The following is a 24,981-nucleotide window of genomic DNA, read 5'->3' on the forward strand; positions in this document are numbered from 1 at the left end:
TCTGATAGAAGTTAATCAGCGAAGAGCTGAAAATACAAGAGGCTGCAGGCACAGAGCCAATCAACTGGAGACATCGCTGCTCCCCATTCAGCACCGAGAAGAGGCAAACACTGGACTAAATCAGAGAGGAGGGAAAAGAGTGATGCGGCTTGTCACATGTGCATCAAGGAGAGAGAGCCTCCTCGCCAGCGAGTCCCTTGATGGCTTCCTGACAGCAGCTTCATTGAGCTGGAGTTGAGGGCACGGCGGCTAAAAGGTTGCGGCTCACATATACAGAAGATTCAGACTCATGGAAACTTCAGACCCAGCCGGTGATGGGATGCTAACTACTTTACTGCAGTAGTGTCGGCTTTCCTCAAGTCTACAGAGCAAAATGAGCTCACTCCCTCCCGACATACCTAGTGCTTAATATTTAAACAGCTCACTCCAGTGCACGGCATAACAAACACAGGCTAGAATGGGAAGACAGGCAAAGGAATAGAGAATGTGCAGCATTGCCTAAATATATTAAAAGGTTGCTTAGGCAGAGCGTAAAGTGAAGGTGAATGTTGAATAATGTGGGAGGGGGAAGCTGGAGGGAAGGAGTCAATTGTTTGGGTTACTGCAACAGTCCCCGGGAACCATCCATCAGCATAATGACAGGCTTTTGAAAAGCCTGAAGAATAAAAGGAGGGCAGGTAGGGAATCCTTAACACCTAACACCACATGTAATGAAGAGTCTCTCAGGTACTTTGGTCTGAAAAACAAAGATACTGATAACTTCTGATGTAGGTTTAGAGACCAGTACTTTGCTTGTGTCAGACACCACAGCTTGGAAGAACTGCCTCAAAGAAAGATACACCTCTCTGTACTTTATAATGCAGGAGGCAAAAGCCATTTAAAAGCATTGTCCTAGATTCCTGTTCTGATTTGTTCTATTAAAACAGACCAACTGTCTACCCACATTAGACTTTGGTATCGAATTCTCTGTCTTTAACCGGATCACAGTTTGTTTTCGGACGCCTTCTTCATTGACCGTGATACCTGCAGGTAGGTTTGAGGTTTGTAGGTTTGATTTCCTTTAAGAGTCTGGCTCAAATAAGGTGAGGATTATGAAGTAAATCCAAGCAGGTATAGGATGTAAAGTAAGGCACGTGGTGGTGATAATACATCTAAAAATACATATCCACCACATACTTATGAAGGCCGATTGAAGGTTTTGAGGAAATGCTGTCAAAGAACTGCAGTCCACATCTGCCATAGAAATCACTGCCTATAGCCAAACAGGTAATTTAAGGTTTTTTTGTACAAACCTAAAAAGCTTGCAGTAAGACTTACAGGAGATTAATAATGCAACAGTGGTGAAATGTTTTAAAGAGGTGAAGAAAAACATAAAAATCAGCACTAAAAGCTTGTGAAAAAGTACCCAGTTCACTGTTTTTGCCCTCAAACTTTCAGCTTTCATTGATAATTAATTTTTGAATTTGAAATAACACACACAACTTCTATGCACTGAACTCTAATTAACATTTTAGAACATGAAAAGGCCATAATAATCTTACTCTACCTGGTGTAGCATATTGCTGATCTCTGGAAAAATCGATACCGGCACCAATCAGCGTCATGATCTTCTCGATCTGAGGACAGGAACAGAGGAGAGAGATAAGAGCCCTGGAGGACCCGGCACAGTTTAGCCTCCACCTTTCACCAGAAGAAACACAGAGAAATGTCCCCCCCCATGCCAAAAAGTTGCAGTCACCCTGCAAAAGCTGGTTTTTTTTGTATTTTCAGTGAGAAGAGCGTCAGATGCGATGGTTTTATGAACACTCTAGCATTTGGAAGGACATCTGAAACAACTGCACAATAGCCGATTGCCTTTGTATCTTATTTATGGTCACAGTATAACAGTCATTGTCTCATCTTGGAGGAGCTAACAGTGCTTGGCTGCAGGTAGCGGCGTCCCGTCTGCTGCCTGCAGCCAAAACAATACTGGCTCATACAGATATCACAGTCTTATAACCTTCAAATGAACACAAATTAAACATTTTGTAATGGCAAACAAGCTGAGAGAGTGTGTGAAAGGTGTCTCATGCTTTTCATGTATTTATAAAGCTCTCAGAAGAAAGACTTTGGAGCAGGTTAAACAATCTGTGTCATGATGTTTGCTCAAATACATGAAACAAATGTTTCAAACCGACTGAAGCTCTTTAGACAAAACATAAAAGGAGTTAAAAGCACAAAGACACTGAGAAGAAAAGATCCCCAGATACCCATGTTGTCTTGCAAAAAAATGCATGCATCAGTACAGAATGCATGTGAATATCACTAGTATTAATATCTACTAATCATACACATGCACACATTTGGACTTGTACAGAAAACTGTCCATTCCTTCAAATTTATTCATATGTGCACTGAAGAAGCAGTGGAGCAGCAATATTACACCTGTCACAGCAAAAGGCCGAGAGCTGAATATGCATGGACACTCGGGGCGAACTAGATGAAAACAAAGAGACTGACAGTGCCGCTGTCACACCTGTCAGGTACTGCCACTGCAGCTCGTTTTGAGGACAAGGCCATGTTGTGCAAACTGGAGCAAATAAGTGTCTCTTTTTTGCCCTGTGGGAAATATTTTATCGGAAAGCGATTGTCTTGGCTTCAGAGCACAAGTCCTGGCTGCTGCTTTATGTCCCCATTAGTATAATTACATAAGGCAATAAAGTAGCATCAGGAAACCAAAGTCTATATTTGGTCATTATAGATCAATACATGGATGTTTAGCAGTGAAATGATACATAATCAGAAAATAAATGTGTGTCTGAGGAGCAGAGGGAGAAATACAACTTTAAGGACATGAATGGTGGTGTCAGACTGAATATCTACACGTAAATTGAAACTTTTAGACTTTCTTAGAAAGATAAATGAATAATCAGTGAGATTATGTCATTTCGAAAAGGTTCATAAAGCCTGAAAGGATCCCATCTACCTCTACAAAGAATCTCCCAGAAGAGGACAGAGCCAAACCCCAAAAGGACTAGGAGGTATTCATATGAAGATGGGCATCTTACGCTGTCAAAGGAATTAGATCTTCGTTGTTTTGTGGCGGGAGTAGTCGTCTGTTTCTGCTGAGAGAGAATTCAGGGTTTGGTTTTGCGGGACTCTACGCTGCGTCAACTTCTCTAACATATCGGTCATAATCATTCTATTTTATACAAAGATACCCAACACAGGTGATTTTGACCGTAAATGAACCACTACTGCATAAGAAATGTAAGGATTAAATCATTGGTGAGTCAGTGAGGTAGAAGACGATGAAGAATTTTGCTAAATAAACAAAGAGATAGAGCAGTTGAAGCCATCAGGGAACCTGCGGACCCACTAATGTTATGTCTGATATCAGGTTAAATATTCATGTTCATCATTAATCCTCAGTACCTCAAAGGAATAATTGCTCTTTTCTGGGAGAGAAAGGGAGAGAGGGAGAGGTGTGAGACAAAGGGCAGCGGGAGGATCACATCATTTTTGTTATCCATCTGCCCGATGTGACTTCTCCATCCTGTTGATTAGAATCCTGCATTATTGACCAGATGGTAGATCAGTCACGAGCTCACCAAACAACCTCCATCTATCAGCACCACATGTTCAGCATGACAGTCATTAAACAGGAAGGTTGATGTTGAAATGGCAGCATCTCTCCTACCTGAGACCGAGATGAGTCAGCTCAAATAGTTTGCAACTGTTCGTATGAGAGTCTCTGCATGCATCAGGAGCTCTAACGTGCTTCAGAGAAAACTGGACCAAACAGAACATATTTCCCAAGAGTCACTCGACAAAAACAACAACAGCTCAACAAGCCTGGATATAATCTGTTCTTATAGATAATCACACATACAGTAAGAACGAGCTGGTCTGTGTCTTTGTATTGTTTTTTACATCAAGACTTGTGTTCTGTCACTGCATGAACCATTTGTGGAAGAATGGATGATGATGAGTTGCTGCACTACACTAAATGACAGGGTGCGGCCACTGTATATTTATCATGACATAAGAGGTGTATCGGTCATTTCATCAAACTCCTCAGCAGAAAAGCCCTTTGGAAAATTAAAAATGTTGAAGTATTCTTTTAAACTTGCCTGCCTAAATCATTGGTTCTCAACTGGAGGGTTGGACCCATATGTGACTGTCAGAGCCATTTTGAGTGTCGCGGATGTGAGCGTAAAAAAAAGTTGAGGGAAAAAGAAGTCAAACATGTATTTTGAAAGCTGTGCTTTTATTGTGAAGGACATGTTTCACATGACACGTCACATTTGCAGTCGCCACTTGCTGACAGCATTGTCTTGACAATATGACCTAAACGACTGCGTCACATCAGTAGTCAGCTCTCATTCAAGCATCTGTAAACAAGTTTATGATTAGTTAAGTCTGACTTTTTATTTAATTCTTACAGTTTAATTTAGATTTCTGAAACTCGATGAGCATCACCAAAATATACTTGTTTGAAAAGTATATCTATAATTCAACACTTTTAGCTTGAGTTGCACTTCTGTTTCACTTTTAAACAAATGTATTCCATGTTTTTAACAGTACTAAAGGGAGTGTTTATACTGCCCTTTTTTCATGCAATGAATGCGAGTGGCTCAAAAATGTCAAAAACTGAGGTCAAGACTGAATGACGTCAATGAAATGTGGGTCTTGAGGGCAGACCAGTTGAGAACCACTGGTCTAAACAACATGAATACAGCATGAGGTTACTTGTCTCTAATGTTACTGCAATAAGATATGTGACTATTTCTTAGAGAGGTGAAAGGCAAACTAACCACACGCATCTTCATTGGAGTTAATTCAGCTAGGCATGGCTATTTTCTCCCAACTTGTCATGTTTATGTTGCTCTCATAATAACCTGAATTATTAGACCGCGGCAGGACAAAGCCAATTATAACGCAGCGGATGAACAGCGGCATTAATCAGGGGTCTGATCTGTAAAATCACACACACACACACACACACACACACACACACACACACACACACACACACACACACAGAGAGAGAGTTAATGAGGACAGGGCCGGGCTCGTGTCTCATCAAGTGGCCTTGGTTCATACCGGAGGAAGGAAAATGCTCCTGCCATTGGCATAACCCTTCAGCAATGAGCAAAAGGGGGACAATGTAGAGGAACTCTGACACGTAATTCAGCAGCCAAGTTCATGTGTTTGCCTGTCAGGAGATAAGACATGCTCATGTTGCACATTGATGCAGAGGTTCTAATATTCTGTCCCCTGATGTGCAACAAAACTCATGTTGCCTTTTTTCAAACTGCTGTCAAAAAGAGAAAAGAAATGAGAGCCACGCTGCAGGTAAAGTCAGCATACCAAGCTTTTTCATTTCAACAAAATGAAAGTCTGCATATGGAGAACAAAAAAAAACAACCACACAAGTGCATTCAGTCTGGGTGTATTGGCTTCACTTGTCCAGTATAATGGAAAAGGGAATACGAGCTGGTCCAATGAGATTAAGAAGCAGCTAACGTGAAAGGCAGGTGTGATATAGTGCTGGGTAAATATATCCTTATCGGGGGATAGGACCCAGTGGTTTCCTCGAGGTAAATCACATCCACAACATGAAAAAGCCTCTGAATTTCATGGCCAAGAACTAAGATGCTCAGCGCCAGGAGAATTAATAGAAGAGAGAGTGTTTTTGTGCTGCAGGATCGAATCAATACAGAAAAGTAAAATGGAGAGGCGTCCATTGTTAGAAGGGAGATACAATGAGAAGGGTCAGAAGTCACCGACAAGGGCGGAGGTCAACAGCTGAAGAGCTAGCGGTGATGAGAGATGGTTGTGGTGAGATTAAAGACACATGAGCCCATTTATCATGCTTCTCACAGTGGGCATGCTGCCCTTACTGGGACATTAAAACACAAACTGTCTTTTCATTTAAGAGCCTTGAACAATAGCCAACGAGAGCTAAAAGAAAGGGCTGCTGGGAGAGCTAAAGGACGGCTGTCACAGCGCACTCAGGGTGAAACAAAAGGCTGCTGCAGTGAGAGTGTGCCCAGACCACCGGCCTCAAATGGGCAAGCTGGCACCTAAGCAAGGGTTGGATGAAAACTGTGGACTAGTGAATGGCATCAAGGGGAACACAAACACACCACCGTCTGAAGCAAGTGCCAACACCTCAATGCCACAGTGGGACAAAGCAGTGTCAGCAGTCTCATCAACTTCATCCTGAAATAGCACAATGTCATGCTTGTGTTTTTAGGAACACTATCTCTTCCACACAACTCAAAAAACCTTGTAAAGTCATCCCCAGAGGATGGAGTTATATATATATATATTATATATATTATATATATAACCCTAACAAGTTACAACTCATTGGAAAGGTAGAATAGAAAGGGCATCCCTTCTCTCCAATGACTGGAGTATCACTAAGCGGAGGCTGCGTGTCTGAGCTCCCCGTGGTTCTCTTGTGTTCTCCCCTCGGTGGGGATTAGAGAATAGATTTCCCCTGCTGGCTGCACCAGAGCTCTGACACACCCACAGTTCGGTTTGATCTCCGCAGGTCAAACACACGAGACTTTAGTTTTTACAAACAGGCCATAGAAAGTAAAACGCTAAATCCACAAAGAGTTCATGAACAAGGCGACACAAGACAGAAAAAAACAAGAACAAAGAAACAACACACGAGTTTAAAATACCACAGAGGATCAACTTTTTAAAGAATATACTTGAAAATAAGCGGAAAAATATGAGAGTGGCTCAAGCAACTGACTTCAGTCAGTGCATACCAATCAAAGAGGCTTTATAAAATGCACAGCAATGCTAGAAAGCATTAATTATTTTCTCATTCACGGCGGGTAGACAAGATTAATGAGCCTGTGGCGAAGCTGCTGCCTGTAAGGGAATCAATACTCACAAAAGCTTGTTTCATAATGGCTACTGGATCTGTGGAGTGCGAACCGAAAATGAAGTTAAAAAAGTGAAGTGGATGGCGGCCCTCTTGTTCAGTCTCTGTCTACAGTTCTCTGTCTGCCTTTCTCTCCTCCCATCTGTGGAGCTCGGAGAACTGGCCCACACAATGTGCCCCCTGGATTGTCATCTTCAGTCTGATTGCAAGGACCAAGACCAACCTGCATTAGCATGCGCTTTATACACCAGCACACACCCGCCCAAAACACACACATGCACGCACACTCAGAGCTCCCTAAATGGAGAGATGCATAGGCCAAGTCCTCATGCAAGTCAAATCTCCTTGTCTTGAAACCAGAAGCAGTGCATCCAAGGGTGTGTGTGGCTCAAAAGGAGGGGGGAGGAAGGGGTAGGATAGATATTGAAAGGAAAAGGAAGAGGCTGTGAGAACTGGAATATTTAGCAAACCAGATGAAAAGAAGAAAAAAAATGTCTTTAAAAAGGGTGTGTGCATGCACCAGGGGGTGGGTTTGGTAATATTCTGGGATCCCTCGGCCAAAATGCTGTCACACAGCCCTGCAGAGTGCTCCAGAGCAGCCGGCCGTGACCGGCGAGAGGGCTGCCACACCACAGCCGCTCAGGAAGAGCAACATTAAAGCGAGGGCTGTGGATGGAGAGATGAGGGCTGAAGAGAAGGCAGATGGAGAACGAGTGGAGAAGGGAGTTTTCAATTTCCAGAGGACACTCCCAACGTCATTAAAGAGAGTGCAGACTCGGCTACGCCCAATCAAACTTTAACTACTTTCCTCACAAACTCCCCTCATTTGCTATGCACTTTACATCGGGGGTGTGAATAGTTCCATTTTAAGCAAATGGAGGCTTATTTGCTGAAAGGAAAAAGAGAATAGATTCAGGGTCTTTGTGCTTTGAATGCAGAACTCCCAGGCACCTGAATCGCTCTTCGTGTGAGAAGAAATGGGCTTCGGAGTTAATTAACATTAAGCGAGGCTTCAAAATCGAACAAAAGAAATTGCCACTCAAAAGTAATATCTACTTCAAGAATCTCACCAGCTTACTAAGCCTTCAGATAAACATATCAACACTCTCAACAGGATCAAAAACACCTATATGGCATGTTAACTAAAAGTGCTAAATCATGGTGTTGATGCCACCGGAAGAAGTAGAGTTAACCACTGCAACGCGCTTCTCCAAAGCATCCTTTTACAGAAAGTAAGCTTAAATTTTGTACATTGCAGCTTAGGGCTTGTACATTTCAAATTCACTCCAGCTGCCATGCGTGAATGTGAGATCTATTGGTTTGGCTGGCAAACTGCCTCACACACAAATACAGCCTATACACTGTGACAGGGAGCATGACAAGGAACCTGCACATACATGAGATCCATCAGGGGCACAGCTTGTTGTTAGCAGCCTCCTTCGGGGTACAAAAACAAATTTTATGCTGCAGCAGCTCTGAGAGCCAGAGCAAAAATCATACATTTTTCAAGGTCAAGAGCATTGTTATGATAATCCCAAAACATATTTATATGGTGGGATGGCTGGAGAAAAAAATGTAATGCACTCCTATGGGGTGAATGAATAATTAAGGATGAACTGTGGTGCTGTCTGTCAGCAGCCTACTTAAAAATTTCAAAGAGGCCATGGCGTATTCAAATTTAAAGCTGGCTAGTTCCCTCAGTAACATACACTTTTATGTTGCACACAGTAAATGAGGACATTGCCTGAAGTGCATCTACTTTGCACTGATAAGATCTCTTTCTCAGTTAGAGGCCAATAATACAACCTGTTCTCTCGCCGCGAGGGAGAACAAGCGAGTGCAAAAGGACAGCAATACCTTCTGTTCCGGCTCCGCCTCCACATCCTCGGTTCTCTTACAACCGGATCACTACTCATGGTCAGTCTGTCTACTTCATCTGAGCGGAAGAAGCACCGGGGAGGCGACAACAGAACTGAGGAGCTGCAGGATTATTACAAGCTGCTGAGGGTATCTGGGAAGACCAGCGATGTCCAATAGCCAAGTAATGTCATGGCTGCCTTAATCCTGTCACGCTGTCAGAGGCCGCATACCTCAGGTAACGTCTGAGGACGTGAGGTGTTCATTAAACTGGATAATTACACTGTACAGCGCCCGACCAGAGACTGAGAGGGGAATTAATAGGTTCAAACACACAAGACCCACCTGTTTTTACATTATTACACTTATAGACCATCATTTTCTGCACAGGGAGAACACGTGTTTGACTTAAATAATGGAGTATTATTAAAGTTAGACTGCAGTTAGGCTATAGGATATTTTGACTGGCATATGCAAGTATTTGTTATCCAGCTAAACAGATATATTAACATGAGGGTTTTAGCTTCTTGCAGATATTGGTATTGTGTATGCCGGTCAATCAGCAACTGATGTAAAGAAATGTCAAATTATATTGAGGAAATTTAGACAGAATCAATATTGTTCAGTTTGTTCTGCAGAGAGAACAGATATGTTGATTTTTCGACTGTAAAATGTCTCATTCAGTGCGTATCTTAGTCAAAATTATTAAGGAAAAAAACTATTATCAAAAGGATCCTTATCGAGATTGTTCACATAATGTTTATATAAAGAAAAAAAAACTGCCTGATTTATTGTTGTCAGATTCTTTTTAAATTATAATCCTTACTTAAACATAAACATAATAATATCCAGAACTGTCTGAGCTATATCACGTACACATGATATTTGTTGACTAAATAATTAACTGCAAAATTTAAAGATTAATATATAACTCAATAATTAAAAGTTTATCTGCCCCTATGCAGTGCGTAGTCGGGGCCGTAAGTACTCTCTACAGACGTAACACCGAGTCGGCCAAACAGAGCATGACTTCGGTGCTCAGGAATGTTCTGAGGATTACAGAACTGCTTGTACAGGCTAAAACTGCAAGGTTGGGGAAATCCTTCAGAACAAAAGGTAAACTGACAGTGAACCGTCTCTGTCAGAACGTGGTCTTGTACACTTTAATGGATGCGAGTCTTGTACGACGGCGCTCGCTCAGCGCATAAAGAGAAGCACTGAAGGTCAGTTTTTGTTAGTAACTTCGGACGAATACCATCTTTAATTTTCAGCGAGTGTCTCCTTGTCAGACTTTATCAAAACTATAAACTAAAGTAAAGCTTCAAAACGCTAAAGTAGATGAAGGAAAAGTCTTTGTAGTGCTCGCATATAAAAAGTCCAAAGACAAGGTTACACTGACGATACACAAGAATGATTGAGCCATAAGTTGTAGTGATTTGCCTTCAGGCTAGAAAAGGGTTTTGAACTTTGACCGGCTTCTGTGAAAGGCCTTGTACCAGCCTCTCTCCATGCGCGAGCAACTAATGATGGACGTGTTGACGGGAGTATTTCCAGACAGAGCAAACATCAGGTCAATTTGCTGTCCTGCATAAATGCACCTCAAAGACCTTCCCCTCGACAACAGCCTCCTCACTGTGAGCTGAAGTATGGCTGCTATAAACATCTATCAGCTGGCAGTGAACTGCAGCAACATCAACGCAACATCTGGCAGTTTATGGAGACACAAATAAGAAAGTGACACGTCTACAGGGGTGATTTCAAATCAGATTCAGATGCTGTGGAGTCCCAAACACAATTTAAACCGACACAAAACAGTCTTAAAGGCTAAAATATCTCGGCACACCACGGTCTAATTATCGCATCAGCGATACTACTCGCCATCATATCAAACTGACCACCTGCATCCAAACTGCAACTCGCTGCAGACAAGATATCGACCTCGAAGCCGCTATAATCTCAGCTGACTGCGGTTGGCTCTGATAGGGTCGTGTAAAGGAACACTAGGCAGCAACACGAACTCCTCACTGAAGGCATTAGTGCCGTCTGAGCTCATGTTTTGCTCGGGATGGTCCGGCATCATAAATACAACGTGCAAGTCATCTCTGGTGGACGAGGCGGCACTACGAGTGCAGTTGTAACAGAGATTCATGTTATCAGTAACAGAAGCAGAGCAGAAACAATACAAGGGGAAATTACGGGAACCATAATGCACCACTTGTGTTAAAATGTAACTGAAGAGCTTAAAGGATGTATATCTAATTCTGGGAACAATAAAATTATTGTAGGAGGAAACCTGTGAAAAGAGCATTAAAAAGGAAATCGTCTCACTCCTCTGCACAGTAATTATGTGTATTCTGATCACAGTCCATAAAATTACTAGTTTAAATTAGATGACATACATCATTGAAGTTTTTTACTTGTGAATACCATGCAGCAGAACCTAAAACTTTATAAAGGAGGATTTTTTTTTTTTTTTTATATGAACTTTTTTTTTTTTTTTTTTAACAATCCTATATTTGTTCAGTGGTATGTTTTCTGTGTTGTGATTGTGTGACGGGTTGCCCGTCCCTACAGAAGCTCAGGTTGGAGTCTGAAGTCTTTGCAAGTGTGGCAGGCGAGAGCCGAGGAGACAGACAGATCTGTAGCTTCCAAGTTTCCTCTGAATCTCAAGTTCCCAATCTCTGTCTCTTGTCTCATTCTTTCAGCCTCTCAGTCGTTTTATCCCCATCTTCTTGTCTTCCCTAATCTCTCACTGTGGCTCTACTCGGCTCTTTATCTAGGTCCCAGACAAAGCATTAAAGTGCTGAATGGAAGGGGAGGATATATTTAGTTATGAATATCCATAACAAATATGTAATAACAAACACACGGCAGAATTGAGTAAATTAAAACACACATTTTAAGCAGAGTAAAATTTCCCATGCAGAATTACGAAAGATGTTCCAAATACAAGCTAAGAAGCGAAAACATATTTCATCAAAAAGGAAATGTGATCATCTAAATGCAAGGATGCATTTTCCATTAGCCACTGTGTTTGTTGAGGGTTTGTGTTCAAGGCAAGTTTGAGCTCAAACTGCACGCCGTCCTCTCACGACAACAGGTGGAGTTTGAGTTGACAGAACAGTTTATGTTGTTCGCGACAGTCAACAAAGCTGTTTGCAGTTGACACCAAGGTTTTCACTCAATCAGTGTTGTGGAAAAATGTCTCGCACAAGCTGACTGAAGGCCTAACAAGTGCAGCTTTGTGAAAAAAGAACATGGCGTGCAAGAAGTATTAAACAATATGGTCATATATCTGGCATATATTTGGCTCGTGCTCTAAAACTAATGTTGAAATAAGAGATTTAACATTTGTGTTTGGGTATAAACTGTGTCCATGAATTGGTGTATTATTGTATAGAGCACAAATATAATGCAGGCGTTGCACATAATATTAATGATCTGCTTCCTGAGTTTTGGGACAATTTTTTGGAAACAATGTTCTCGTTAAAATTAGTTTCAGTATATTTTTACATGTTTAGTAATTGTATTTTAGGATATTTTGTAGTGTCAAGTTTTTTGGAAAAGTTTGATCAAATATCTTTTCTGTCTTGACATCTTAAAGTTAAATTATTGAAGCAATTATTGCATTTCAACATATTAAACATCTTTAAAACCTTTCGCATTGAGGCAGTATTGACCTGTCGTTTGCAGTGTTGCTTGGTACATTATAAACAAAGACTAAAGCACCCTTCAGTACACACAATAAAAGTGTCTCGTGTCTTAAGTAAGGTGACCGTAAACACTTACCTCGTCCCATTCTGAGGTGAAAGATGGAGATTTCTCCAACCTCTTCTTGCCAGTGCTACAATTGGAAACAGACTCGCTACGGTTTCCCAGTCCTCCTTCCTCCTCACTAGGAGGCGACACGAGCAAGTCTGAGTCAGACTTGGAGAGGCTGCGTGCCAGCTTGAGGTCCCCTGGAGGGCGCATCCTTACGTCCCTGGGCTCCTTGTTCACAGTCGCATAAATTGCTTTTGGATCACAGTCTGTCAGGATGGCGGCCATGCTGGGACGACTTGGTGCCGGTGCAGCTGCTGCTACTTCCTTTTTTGCTTTGGCAGATTTTCTTTGTTCTGGCTGGCCCTGGTTGGGTGGCAGAACACCTGGAAGCCTGAAGGGCTCCTCCTGGCTGTCAAAGACGGGAGAGGATCCGTGCAGGAGGCCCGTGAACTGCTCCGGGACACCTGCTCCCTGATCCTGGCTGAGCTGCGAGTTATCTAGACAAGGAGAGAAAAGCAACAGGAATCAGTGAAGAAAATAAGTGTGAGGCTGGAAAGTGGACTTCCAACTGAGGGGCAGATCCTTAAAGCAGGGCTAATAAGAAACCACCCACACAAGCCCTGAAACAGATCTGTAATTGTTTCCTACCGGGAGTGACGGAGAGAAAAGGAGGGAGAGAGAAGAGATGGCGTAAAGAGAAGGCGTATGTTGGCTGGAGGAAGAGCTGAATTCCAAACCCAGCTTGTAGTCGTCTGACGACAACCTGCTGGTGCCCGACTGCCTGTATTTTATAACAGGGATTTAAAGCAAGTCATCTCTGTAAGTAGCTTCTCCTCACAGGCCCACTTGAGTCACGTTAGCTCTGTTTTCTTGAAATTACATAACACTATAACTCCCCTCCAAGTTACTGACTAGACCTTCACACTAACATGCACATGAATTACAAGCACTTGCCACAGGAGACAACAAACACGCCAAAATATACAGCAAGGAGGAGTGAAGACTTACACTGGCTGCCTCCTTCAACGAACACAACTCCTTAATGAGCCTGAATGGCAAGTGCAATTAAAAACAATTAGATTTTCCTCCTCCCGCTCCCGGAGGAATTACGGCCACCTAAGCCTCTTTTCCACAATCAAATAAGCCACAGCTTGACGGTGCCTCTTGTCATCTATGCTTTGGCTTGAGGAGAAAAAAACACACAAGCCTGTACCTCGGTTGCACTGCAGTGATGCGTGCTGTTGTCTGCTGTGTGACCAGCAGCCCTCTGTGTGTTCAGGCTTCTAATTCTAGACCTTAATGGTGGCTCAGGAATGGAAATTTGAATCACCCTATCCTCCAGCAGTCAGACTCCTGATAATTAGTCCTGTGACACATGGTGTAGGGGTGTAGGGGTGTAGGAGTGAGTGTGTGCGTGCGTGCGTGCGTGCGTGCGTGCGTGCGTGTGTGTGTGTGTGTGTGTGTGTGTGTGTGTGTGTGTGGGTGTGGGTGCGGGCGTGCGCGTGCGCGTGCGCGTGGACAGTCTTTGCCAGGGTGACAGGGTCAGTGGGTGTTTGGTGACAGGGAATCTGGGGCAATGACACCACAGGAAAGAAGATGTCGGTTGCAACACTTTTGTTTGTCCTTCACCAAACAGCTTTACGCTAAACGTGCAGCCACACTGTCCCTGAAGGAGGGAAAACCGCAAAAGAGCAAAGCTGTGAAAGAGTTCAATCTACACTCGGTTCACTAAACTACCTCATTACCGTTTCGGGGTCCATTTGCAGTGGAGGGAGTGGGCCAACAACGCCCTGATCTCCCTTTTCACAAGTTACTAACCACTTAGACACATAGGAAAAGTGTGTGTGTGTGTGTGTGTGTGAGAGAGAGGTATAAGGGGTGGGTGAGTATACTGCACACATATGCTAGGATCACAGCTAAACTCCCACCTTCTTCTTGGCAGCTGGGGAGTGTGAACGCCCTATGAGCACATCAGTGTGGTTCCAACAATCTCACATGGAGTTAACCCTTCCACAGACCACTGCACCCCCCCCTCCCCCCACTCATACAGCTCGACGGTGGAAAGGGAGCGCAGACACAACCTGATGTTATTGCAGCTCTTACAGATGGGTGAGGTCATCGCAGAGGTGGGAGTGTATTTTATTTGGCAGCGAGAGCTCCATATCTCACTAATGAAGTCATGTTTGGTTTGCAGACGCTGTTAGAAGCAGTGCTGGCTGTCACTCCACCGTCGATGCAGTCCAAAGTCAAGTTATGTTCTGTTTGTGGAAAAATCAGCTGTTTTTATTCGAGATTCAAAAACATTTGAACTCTGGGTCATGTACTGCAGAATATCAATAAAGAACTGAAAACCATCTTTTGGACATGTGGACATTTACAATAAAGCACGTAATCAAACACCTCTATTTACAGTAGTACTCAATAGAAACCAACCGTCCCTGTTCTGAAAGTCAGTACGTGATCATGTTCAACACCTTTACACATTCATACAATATGATAGCGTGATGTGAAATCATGCACAAGGACTGTATTACAAATGAACAGATGTTGTCTGTTAGTTTCTCCTCGACATACATCTGCTGCAGTTCCTCTGCTGCACTGCAGTTCATAACAGCAACACAAACAAGTGTACATTTCAAAAACAAACATTCAGTACACGAGTACTGAAACTGTAAAAGCTGCACTTCCACTCCGAAGAGCAGAAACTTTGTATTGGATGAGCAGCAGGTAAACAATAAGTCCCCATCGCTACTCATAACTGAGTACTACTGAAGCCCAGCCTGTGGAGAATCATGGGGTGTTCCTACTCGTGAGAAATGGCCTCTGGAAACCCTATAAAACACCACGCAGCAGTGGGAATCTGTTGGGAAACAGTGTTTTCCTGCTGAGAACAGCAGTGTCTTTGTGACGGATAACAAAGCCCATGATATCGCTGATCGTGCATATATCCTGCACCTGCCACAGTTTGGTGCCTGACTGTCTACACATGGGGAAGGAATCGGACATCCAACCACTTTAGGCACAATAAAAATAATTTCCAAGTGAGCAGAATTTAACATTTAAGCTCAGCCAGCTTCCCAGGTTTAAATAACATACAGAATGGGAAACATACATTTACCTGAATCAAAGTGTTTTTTAAAATAGAAACCAAACTTTTGTTTTTTGTGGTTTTAAAAAAAGAAATGGAGAATAAAACGCGAGTCACCAGAGATGATAAAGAAGGGAAAAAGGGGCTACAAGAAGTGTTTCACATTTCCCTCACTCCCTACAACATCATCCTCCAAACAACACTTGTTAAACGTGAGTCACAGATTTTTGAATCTTGTTGCAAAATATGTTCCACAGATATGAGTTCTGCTCTTGTTGAAAATTATTACAAAGTTTAACGTTTAAGTTCATTATGGCTAACCGTCTGAGGGCCAAGCTGTTCACAGGAGGTTATGTATCAGCACAAAGTCCTCTAAATCCTATTCCTGGAATAGAAACACTAAATATGTTAAATTGGAGGCTGAAAGTGTTTCCTCTTAATGTTTTAGCAGCAAGTACAAGAAAAAAATTAATAATCAGATGCTCAATGAAGATTCACCTCTTCCACTTTCCCTGTACCGCGTTCTACTAAGATCAAAGAGTTCTCATACTGATAGATTTGTTAAGTGAGACCTGTAACAGTGGTGCTGCTGCAGCTCCACAGTTTTCTTTTTAAAAAAAATAAAAATAAAACTTTTGCCCACTTTAGCAGCTACTTTAAAAAAAAACAGCCTGAAAACACACAACAATACTCCGCTCAACATGCCTACCTAGCTTTTTTTTCCTCAGTTTGTTTTGCAAACATGCTCCAAAAATCTATTTATTCAATGAAGATGTCTGTATGCGAGTCAGCAAAACCCCAGCAGCCCTGCTCCTCATCTCCGCTCCATGCTTGACTGGATGACGTGGCATATCCAGCTTAAAGCTGGGATGTGGATCTGAGATAGGAATGTCACAATCTGATCAAGAATTCAGTTTCATATTGGCAGTGAAACGAGTCTTGCCCACTTGCCAAAGAATGTCAATCAGCCTCCTCCCGTCAAGCCAAATCCGCCGCGCTGCCCGAGAATGCCAATCGAGCATTCCCTGGCAGCGCTAATCCAAGCCGGGCCATCTCGAATGCATCAAACTCAAATGCATGTCTCCTGTTTCATTGACATGCCTGGCTTGTGATTTTTTTTTAAGTCTGATATGTCCACTCCATCTTTCCCTGCCCTCAAGGCGTCACCAGCAGCGGTCGTTGTACCTTATTAGGTAACCAAAATGTGAGGACAGTGATCTCACTCACCTCCTTCTGCCTGAGGACCCGGCCGTCTAGGAGGGTGCAGACTGTCTTTCGTCTTGCTGGGGGCTCTGAGGTCGTTCGGGGCAGAGGGTTTACGCTATAGTGGGACGAGAAGATGAGCAACAGCTTGAGTTTACTCACAGCTACCAATCCCAACTTACCACGCTAACATTTCCTGCTGTGTTATCAGACAATCTTGTTGGTGTCCGCTGTGGCTCAATTAGCCAATTAATAATCCAGACTAATTATCCAGCTAGCCAGAGCAGGTTTGCTTACATCAGCCATAATGTGACTGCAGATTAAAGCACAGATGACGTCACGCTGCTCATTTATGATCATCATGCAGCTGAGAAGCACAGCTAATTCAATAGGAATTTAAAATGAGCTGAAATTGTGGGCAGCAGGTGGGGTTGTAGGTGGGTGGCAGCGATAATAAAAAGCTGCTAACTGGATGACAGATATGAAAAGGCAATAAAATAAGATGTTGGCAATAAACAGAGCTAGCAGGTTAACAAAGACACACGGTTATGGGGGCCATTTTAAGATGACTTCTGCCTTCTGCTGACATATGACTCAATCGGTGACGGCGAAGAGAGCATCATTTTATTACATAAGGTGCTGTGGTCATATGGTAATGCGCCACATTCAAATTACATTTGGGAGACTGTCTAAACTCCATTAATATGGCTTTTTGTGCAACTCAAACTTTACAAATGAAACAAAAATCAAACCTATTCTTTAATGCAGGGGGTTTAAAAATGTAGATGTATGAGATTAGAGAAAGAGTGTTATATGTACCTGAGGTAGGACACTGTTGGAAGACTGTGTTGTGGTATTCTCATCTGAGGAGAAAGAGAACAAAACAGTTAGGACAGATGAAGGATTATCTCGGTCCATTCAGACAATCTATCGCCAGTTCTGATTGTCAAGAGAGACATTACGCTGAGAATGTGAAAGTAATGTATCATAAAATCATGTATTATGCATGGCGACATTATCGGTCTCCGTGTCAGACAGATTTCAGATTAATCTTCCTGCCGGAGTGTGCAGACATGATGAAGCAGTTTTAAAACAGATGAAAAACAAATCATTTAACATTTCTGTCCAATTTAAGAGTTGCAGTAAAAGAAGAATTCCTTTTTTCTAACATTTATCCACATCTGGGAGGTATGACGACATCAGTGATTATGCTCCAACCCTTCCAGCTCAGTGACGTTTTCAAATGGTTTTTATCAAGCCGAAGGGTCCTGGGGGGACGGTTTTAAAACATCTACATCAACAGCTAAGAATCAAAATGGCCTCCTAATTTAATCCCATTTAATCCAATTACATGCAGTGCCATTCAGCAGCCACGACCAAGGAGGGTCTGCTGATGTACACACAGTTAAAGGAGAGGGTTGACCGTGTGTGGACAGGAATGCATTCAGGTTTTGTTGTGTTCAGACAATAAAAAAGAGGGATTGAAGCCAGATTTGAACCAGTTCTGCTAAAATCAAGCCAGGAAAGGATCACATGATTTACAAAGAGGTAAAGTGAGGGTGGTTTAACCGGGAATGTTTCTTATAGCTTATAGCTTTTATAATATTTAAAAAACTACTGGAAAAGTAAACTTTTTCCTCCAATTACTTCTTCTCTTCGGATTATACTAAAAGCCCACATTTACCTTTGAGGGATTGGGACTCCTGGCTGGGCGGTGGGACTTTGGTCTGTGCAGTCAGCAACAACTCGTACGTGTGATCCTCCTCCACTGGCTCTCCTCTCTCATCAATACTGCTACTAGTATAGAGGGCCTAGTATAGATGGAAAAAAGAAAAGAGAGCAGAGGAGGGAGAGAAGGTAAAGAAGAAAACGTATTTTACATTGCAATGACTTGTTTAGTATTCATAGCTGGTTATACTTTATGATCCCAGTGTCTCTTTCAGCGAAGAAAATAAATGGAAAACTGGAAAATATTCTGGTTAAAAAATAAAATAAAAAAAAACAACAAATTAATGTTGCTTCCACAATTCATCCTCAGTGGTCAGCCACAGTTTAGACCAGACAGGTTCTCTGACTTTGCCTTCACTCCTTTTCCACTTCACTTCTCCTTTCACGCCCCCACTGCCCGCACCCCATGCCGCACTCAGCTGAATATTTATTAAGAATTCATTTGAATTGAGCAGCGGCCGTAAAGAGAACAGTCTTGAAAAGGGGTCGCGGCTAAAAAGAAACGGCGTTCTCATTGACAGATAATAACTTCCCAACAGCCTCTGTGTCATTGTACTGACAAACCATGTTTCAACCTTTCAGAGGAGTTCACTTTTAAAGGTAGTCTTACTATGAACTGCTAAAAATTATTAATGTGAGAATCTACTGCTAGACTGCAAATGTTTCTCAAGGCTTTGTGAACTTAGTGCCTCATCTCTGAGCTCACCTCCTCCTCATGACCAGGACCAGGATGTGATGAGTGGACCAGGCGATCTTTCTGTAAATGTTCAGGAATACAAGATGTAATAAATCGACAGTTGCTAATCATCCAGTGTTAAGAAATGCAACATAAACCAACTCAACAGTAAGGTTTCGTGCCCCTGACATATGCAGAGAGGAGCACTATCTCCCTCTAGTGGGAGTTCTGCATTTCAACCTGTGACTGATGCTGCAAATGGCACACTTATATACTGCTGTCAAGTACAGCAACATGCAGTGCACTACAAGAACGCGGATGATGCACTTGAAACGGTCCAAAAAATGATATATTCACATGCTGCTCTTATTTCTGGTCAATTCAAAAGAGTAGTGTGCAGTTTAAGACAACACTATCCCGTCAAAATTCAAGTACTACACAAGTAAGTACTTAACATAAGTAAGTTCTAACATGCGAGCGCACAATTCATTAGTGTAATAAGGGAAGTCATTTGGACACGGCAAAACTCTCTGTCCTGAGTGTATGTTTGTGTGTGAGGGTTTTAGTTCAAACTACAGCTCACCTTGCCAGCTTCACTATCAGGCCGTCCCGAGTCTCTGTCAGAGGACTTTCCACTGGTGAGGCTGTCCAAAGAGTGGCATGAAGTGGCTTCAAACAGAGCTTCGTACGGGCTCTCCTCCTCGGGCCTCGGGGCCAGCCCCGAGATCAACTCACTCATCTTCTCCATGTCACCTATCGCACAGGTCACAATGAATACAGGCGCAAACACAAACAAGGTAAACAAATTCTGAATTTAAAAAGTGAATAATAAATTCCCTTTGCCCTTTCCTGCTCAGTGTTTCTCCTGTAGATTGAATTCCTGCTTACTGTACAAACACACAACATTTCTAACTTTGGACATCTGGTAAATATTACCCTTTTTGCGTGGACTGGGACTCTCCCGAGGTGGAGGGAATGGTGGAGGCGGGAGGTCAATGTCAGGAGGTTTTCCAGTCATGTGACCTGTAACAAACAGGAGATTGCATTGTAGCAGTCAAATGTGATATCAAGAGGATACTTTCTATTTCAGCTCTCCAACCACATTTAGTCTTTACCGAGGATGAGAGCAACTATCTGTCTGCTCTTCTGAGAGGGCATGTCCTTGACAGTGTCCAGCGCTGTCAGGCCCTTCTGGTTGACGATGTTCACATCGATACCTGACAAACGACAACAGGAACACTCAGTACGGGCAGCTTTGTGTGGATATATGTACTTCATGAAGCAAGAAGTGCGATAAACGTTGCTTGTGTGGCGCTGAGGTCTGACCTGCACTGAGAAGTTTCTGAACCACATCTGCCTTCCCAAACAAAGCTGCTTCGTGGAGGGCACTGCCTTTCTCCGTCTGAGCACGAAAAAAACAAAAAACATCCAGAGATGAGACAAAGAGAGAACATACATTCACACAGGAAACAAATGTGATTATTATGAAAATTAAAGCTCATCTGTATTTTCTTCTACACTTTCCGGATGAATCAGACTTAGTTAAATCAGCAGACGTCCGCTTCCTGCACCCACAGGATTTATGACCGCCGCGTGGTCCACTTCTTTACTGATAATTATGTGGATGAGGAAACAAAGCAGATCGTTTTCTAGCTCACAGGGCCACGCTAATTGAAACCTGCAGGATGCAGAGCCTGAAGGATACCGAATAGACTTCACACCCTTCATACAGACAAAAGGAGGACAGAGCAACGGGAGGGGCATCTCCAGACAGATGGGTGGCACAGTTTGATGAAGAGTCAGAGCCACAAGGTCCACCAGGGGGAGCAACGCAAGCTCTGACTTTGCAAACTGAGAGTTTAAGACTTTTTCTGTTTAATCTCATAGCTTTAGAAGGAAGTAACAGAGGAAGTGCTGCAAGAACAGATTAAGTCACCCCACAAGATGTAGGCCATTGCAGTATTTTAAGAAACACTTGTAAACAGAGGCTTTTAGGTTAACATACATCCGTATAGACACGTATATAGAAACATAAACACACCTCATAGTTGATGTCCATGCCGGCGTCCAGTAGCACCTCCACCACAGACAAGTGTCCGTTCCGAGAGGCCAGATGCAAGGGTGTGTGCTTCTTGGTGTTGCAGCTGAGCAGGTTGGGGTGAGCGATGAGCAGCAGCTTGACCACCTCCAGGCGGCCGTACAGCGCGGCCAGGTCCAGTGGAGTCTCGAACTTGTTGTTCCTCATGGTGGGATCAGTGAGCTCCTCCAGCAACAGCCGCACCACCTGGGAGTGGCCGTACTGGGCGGCACAGTGCAGCGGCGTCTCGTTGTCATTGTTCTGTTGGGGGTCGAGATCTGGGTGAGAGGCAGCTTGGAAAATCGCCGACAAAGACACAGGAAGTCAAAAAAAAACTAAAAAAATAGATGAAATAAAGGAGAACAGGATAGAATGAAGACGGTTGAATCGTATAAATGATGCTAATGAGAAAGAATGCCTCAATGAAGTATTTGTCAGAGTAAACCAATCAGAGCCCACCACACTCGCAGATTACAAGGTCATGAAAAAGCACCAACAATGAAGAAGCACAAAGTGAGGCCGGGGGGGTATTAACTGGCAGAGAGGGGCCGTCGCAGGGTGGAGGACTGGAAGACATGCATGGACTAATGAGGACAGGTGTTTGGATGGCACTGAGCGCCAGGGGCAGCAGGGAGATAGCTGAGATAGACAGGCAGGTGGGGAATTAGCAGAGACATGGAGCACCTTAACAAGAGGTCAGAATGCACCGATGTCATAGAGCGACAACAATCATGTGAAATTTAGAATGTACTAAAAACCGAGGAAAAGATTAGTGTAGTGTTTTCAAATAATGAAAATGCTACACTGTGACTGCTGTGTTTCTATATTCACTGAAAAAGATACATGAAATTAAAAAAAAAATCTTTATTTGAAAAAAAAAATGTATTGCCAGTTATCTGACAATTATGATGTAATATTATAGGAAATGACAAAAAGTTGTAAGAAAATGCCATAATAATTTCCCAAAACCAAAGGTCATCAATTACCTTGTTTTGTCTGGCCAAGAGTCCAAAACTCAAATATATTCAGATTATAGTTATATATAATGCAGAAATGCAAACAAAAAAGCATTACCTGATTATAGAAATAGTTGCAGATGAATTTTCTTTCCATCAGCAACTAATTAACTGACTAATTGTTTTAATACTAGAAATCACAATGACTACATGTATGTGATATTAATGGCCTGTGTTTCAGAGCAGAAGATGCGGAACAGGCCAACAGAACATTTAAATAAATGTTTCTGTGCATTATTGCCACTAATTGACTGGAACTCAGAGGAAAGACTAAGGAGATGACTTCTTATGAGTAGACACTAATGGATTGGTGTCCTTCATGTTCACATTACAGTAATTAATCCTTTGTCACTTAACATTTAGCCATATTTTTGAAAATCTGCATTTTTAGAAAAACATACTAGCACAAAAGCAACAAAAAAAAACAACAGCAATTAAAAGCAGTAATTACAACATAAACTCAGTTACTAGTGCTTATTGGATCTAATGACTCACATCCAGTAACAAGATCAATGACTATTAGACATCAGAGAACTTCCAACACTGCTGAAGATCTCTACCACAAGCAGCCAGCAGGGGGCGGACGCTGCAATCCTGGAGTCAAACTATCAGAGCTAACCAATTCAAAACAAGTCACACAATGATAACATGGGCAGCCATAAGACAGGACTGTGCTACTGGGTTTTTAGCTAAGGAATGAGGAACAGAAGTAAATTCAAATACAAAGATCTTTTGCAATCATTGTTCTCAGTCTCCGGAAGTGTGATAGAACAGTAAATCTGTGAGTAACAAAAGTAAACAGGAATAGCAGACCTGTTTAACCACATAGCTCTCTGGCTCTGTTAAAATACCAAGAACAGATGGGTGTGGCAGAAAATGCTAGCTATTGTGGAGCCACATGCTCAGAGAGTCAGTCATTCCAGCCGCACAGAGCCACCCACAATGGACTGACAGTTGGTGTGAGAAGCCCCCACATGGACACGCAATGATGCCAGGCTGGGTGATTCCCAGAGGAACATGCCAGCTGTGCCACTGAAGACAGGATGTGGTGTGGAGGGGGGGGGGGGGGGGGGGGGGGGGGGGGGCAACGGGGCACTTCAAGACAGGTGTCACTGATACTTTAACAAAGACCTGGCGCCAGATGGGATCAGCAGGTATCTCCTTCATTGTTAGAGCGGAGACTCGGAGAAAGAGAGAGAGAGAGTATTGTACTCTGCTGCCAAAGCAGGTCACAGCTTGAGCAGAGACACAGGAGGTGGAGCCGAGGGAAACAAAACGGCACCTGCCGATCAAAAGAGTGGACACAGAGGCAAGAAGAGAAAAAAAAAAAAAAACTTCTCTTGGGTGAACTAAACAGAACAAAACAAATGTAAAACAGCTTCAAACAATCCTTTCTCTGAGAAGTACACAAAACAGACCTCGGTTTTTGCTGCATGGGTGGTTTCTTTAGCTGGATTTGTGATTTGTGTATACTCGTCTTTGGTTTTTAAACAAACTCAAATGTACACACATATGCGTGCTCACGCAGAAAAGGCCGGATCCCCCCGTGAAAAGAGCGTGCCGTCTTTCATCTGTGATGCACCATCAAGCACTTGTCACAGATTTACTCTGAGTATTTAGATGACTTAAGCAAGCGAGCGTACATGCTGTGATTATATCAGCATGATTCACCTCCTCAAACGTGCAGGTCTGCTGCCTCAATAGTAATCCAAGTAAATCTAGCGTGAAATAATGTTTTGCCTTTATGTGATTGCCGCAGTGGAGATAAAGACAGGAAACACAGGGAGAAGCTGGAGTATGACATGCAACACAGCTCCGGCCAGCTGGGGAGCGAGAGAGTTGTGCGTCACCGCAATGAAATCACCCAAGAACCGACTGTAAAAACAGGCCGGATGGGGTGAAACATGAATCTTTTTCTCACAATATTAAACTAGAATGCACCAAAATGCACCTATTTGACAAAGAGCTTGCGCTCATGTTGATGCCAAGTGTCTCCCCTGACAGCATGGCGGTCAGCCCACTGTAGCAATGTGTCAGCCAGCATCTGATCGTGTTAAACATGGCCGACCAACCGTTTGACTCACTGATAGGCAACGAGCAGCAATGAAACAGAGCCGCGCCTCCTTTGATGTCAGCACTGCTCAGCATGTTACTCACACAGAGGCCTTCCACTGCTGGGTCCAGGAACTCTCAAAAACCTTCAACACTTGTGTTTTGACTGGAGTCCGTCTTTTGATTTTAGCTTTTGAATATGTGCCCTATTTGTAAAATCGAATCTACTTTCCTCCTGGGTATAAAGGTTTATCCCGTTGGCTGAAAATCAGGAGCATGTGTAAATTATGAACCAAACCTTTATGCTTTAACTCTAATTAATGTGATTTACGTGGAGAACATGCAGCATATAGACGGAGCAAATTAAGTCCAGCATGTTTATGGGTCAAAATGAGTCCTGTGTAATATAGGGTATTACAACTATGCGCGGCCACAAGCACACACCTTCAGAGTTTGCTGTACCTGAATAACATATATATATATATATATATATATATATATACACTGTTTGAGCTCTTGTAGTGTAGTGCTTCCTGATTTGGGAAAAATTTACACAAATTTATTTATTAACCATGGAAGGATCACGCTGATGAAAACAAGCCACAACTAGAAAACCAGCTATTTAAAACTCAA

General features: G+C 42.8%; 1 protein-coding gene across 12 annotated transcripts in view; it reads right to left on the reverse strand.

Moving 5' to 3' along the window:
- Positions 1-24,981, reverse strand: part of LOC138193513 (ankyrin repeat and SAM domain-containing protein 1A) — a 63,438-nt gene that overhangs the window by 18,990 nt on the left and 19,467 nt on the right. For 11 of the 12 annotated variants that reach the window (XR_011177873.1, XR_011177872.1, XM_069141619.1 and 8 more), the window contains 12 exons: positions 21,245-21,541; positions 20,530-20,605; positions 20,319-20,420; positions 20,140-20,226; positions 19,787-19,956; positions 19,234-19,284; positions 18,484-18,610; positions 17,619-17,662; positions 16,824-16,917; positions 12,536-13,005; positions 3,048-3,104; positions 1,547-1,616 (listed from right to left, as the gene is read on the reverse strand). Coding sequence is in view for 10 of the 12 variants with exons in the window: in XM_069141619.1 (XP_068997720.1) it covers positions 1,547-1,616; positions 3,048-3,104; positions 12,536-13,005; positions 16,824-16,917; positions 17,619-17,662; positions 18,484-18,610; positions 19,234-19,284; positions 19,787-19,956; positions 20,140-20,226; positions 20,319-20,420; positions 20,530-20,605; positions 21,245-21,541 (1,645 nt within the window). In the remaining 2 variants the exon portion in view is untranslated. The remainder of the gene's footprint in view (positions 1-1,546; positions 1,617-3,047; positions 3,105-12,535; positions 13,006-16,823; positions 16,918-17,618; positions 17,663-18,483; positions 18,611-19,233; positions 19,285-19,786; positions 19,957-20,139; positions 20,227-20,318; positions 20,421-20,529; positions 20,606-21,244; positions 21,542-24,981) is intronic. The other variant, XM_069141620.1, reaches the window with a different exon arrangement.

The sequence above is a fragment of the Embiotoca jacksoni genome, unplaced genomic scaffold (genome assembly GCF_022577435.1).
Source record: "Embiotoca jacksoni isolate LCO1_2020_lvr unplaced genomic scaffold, fEmbJac1.0.p SCAF_9, whole genome shotgun sequence".
Taxonomy (NCBI): Eukaryota; Metazoa; Chordata; class Actinopteri; family Embiotocidae; genus Embiotoca; species Embiotoca jacksoni.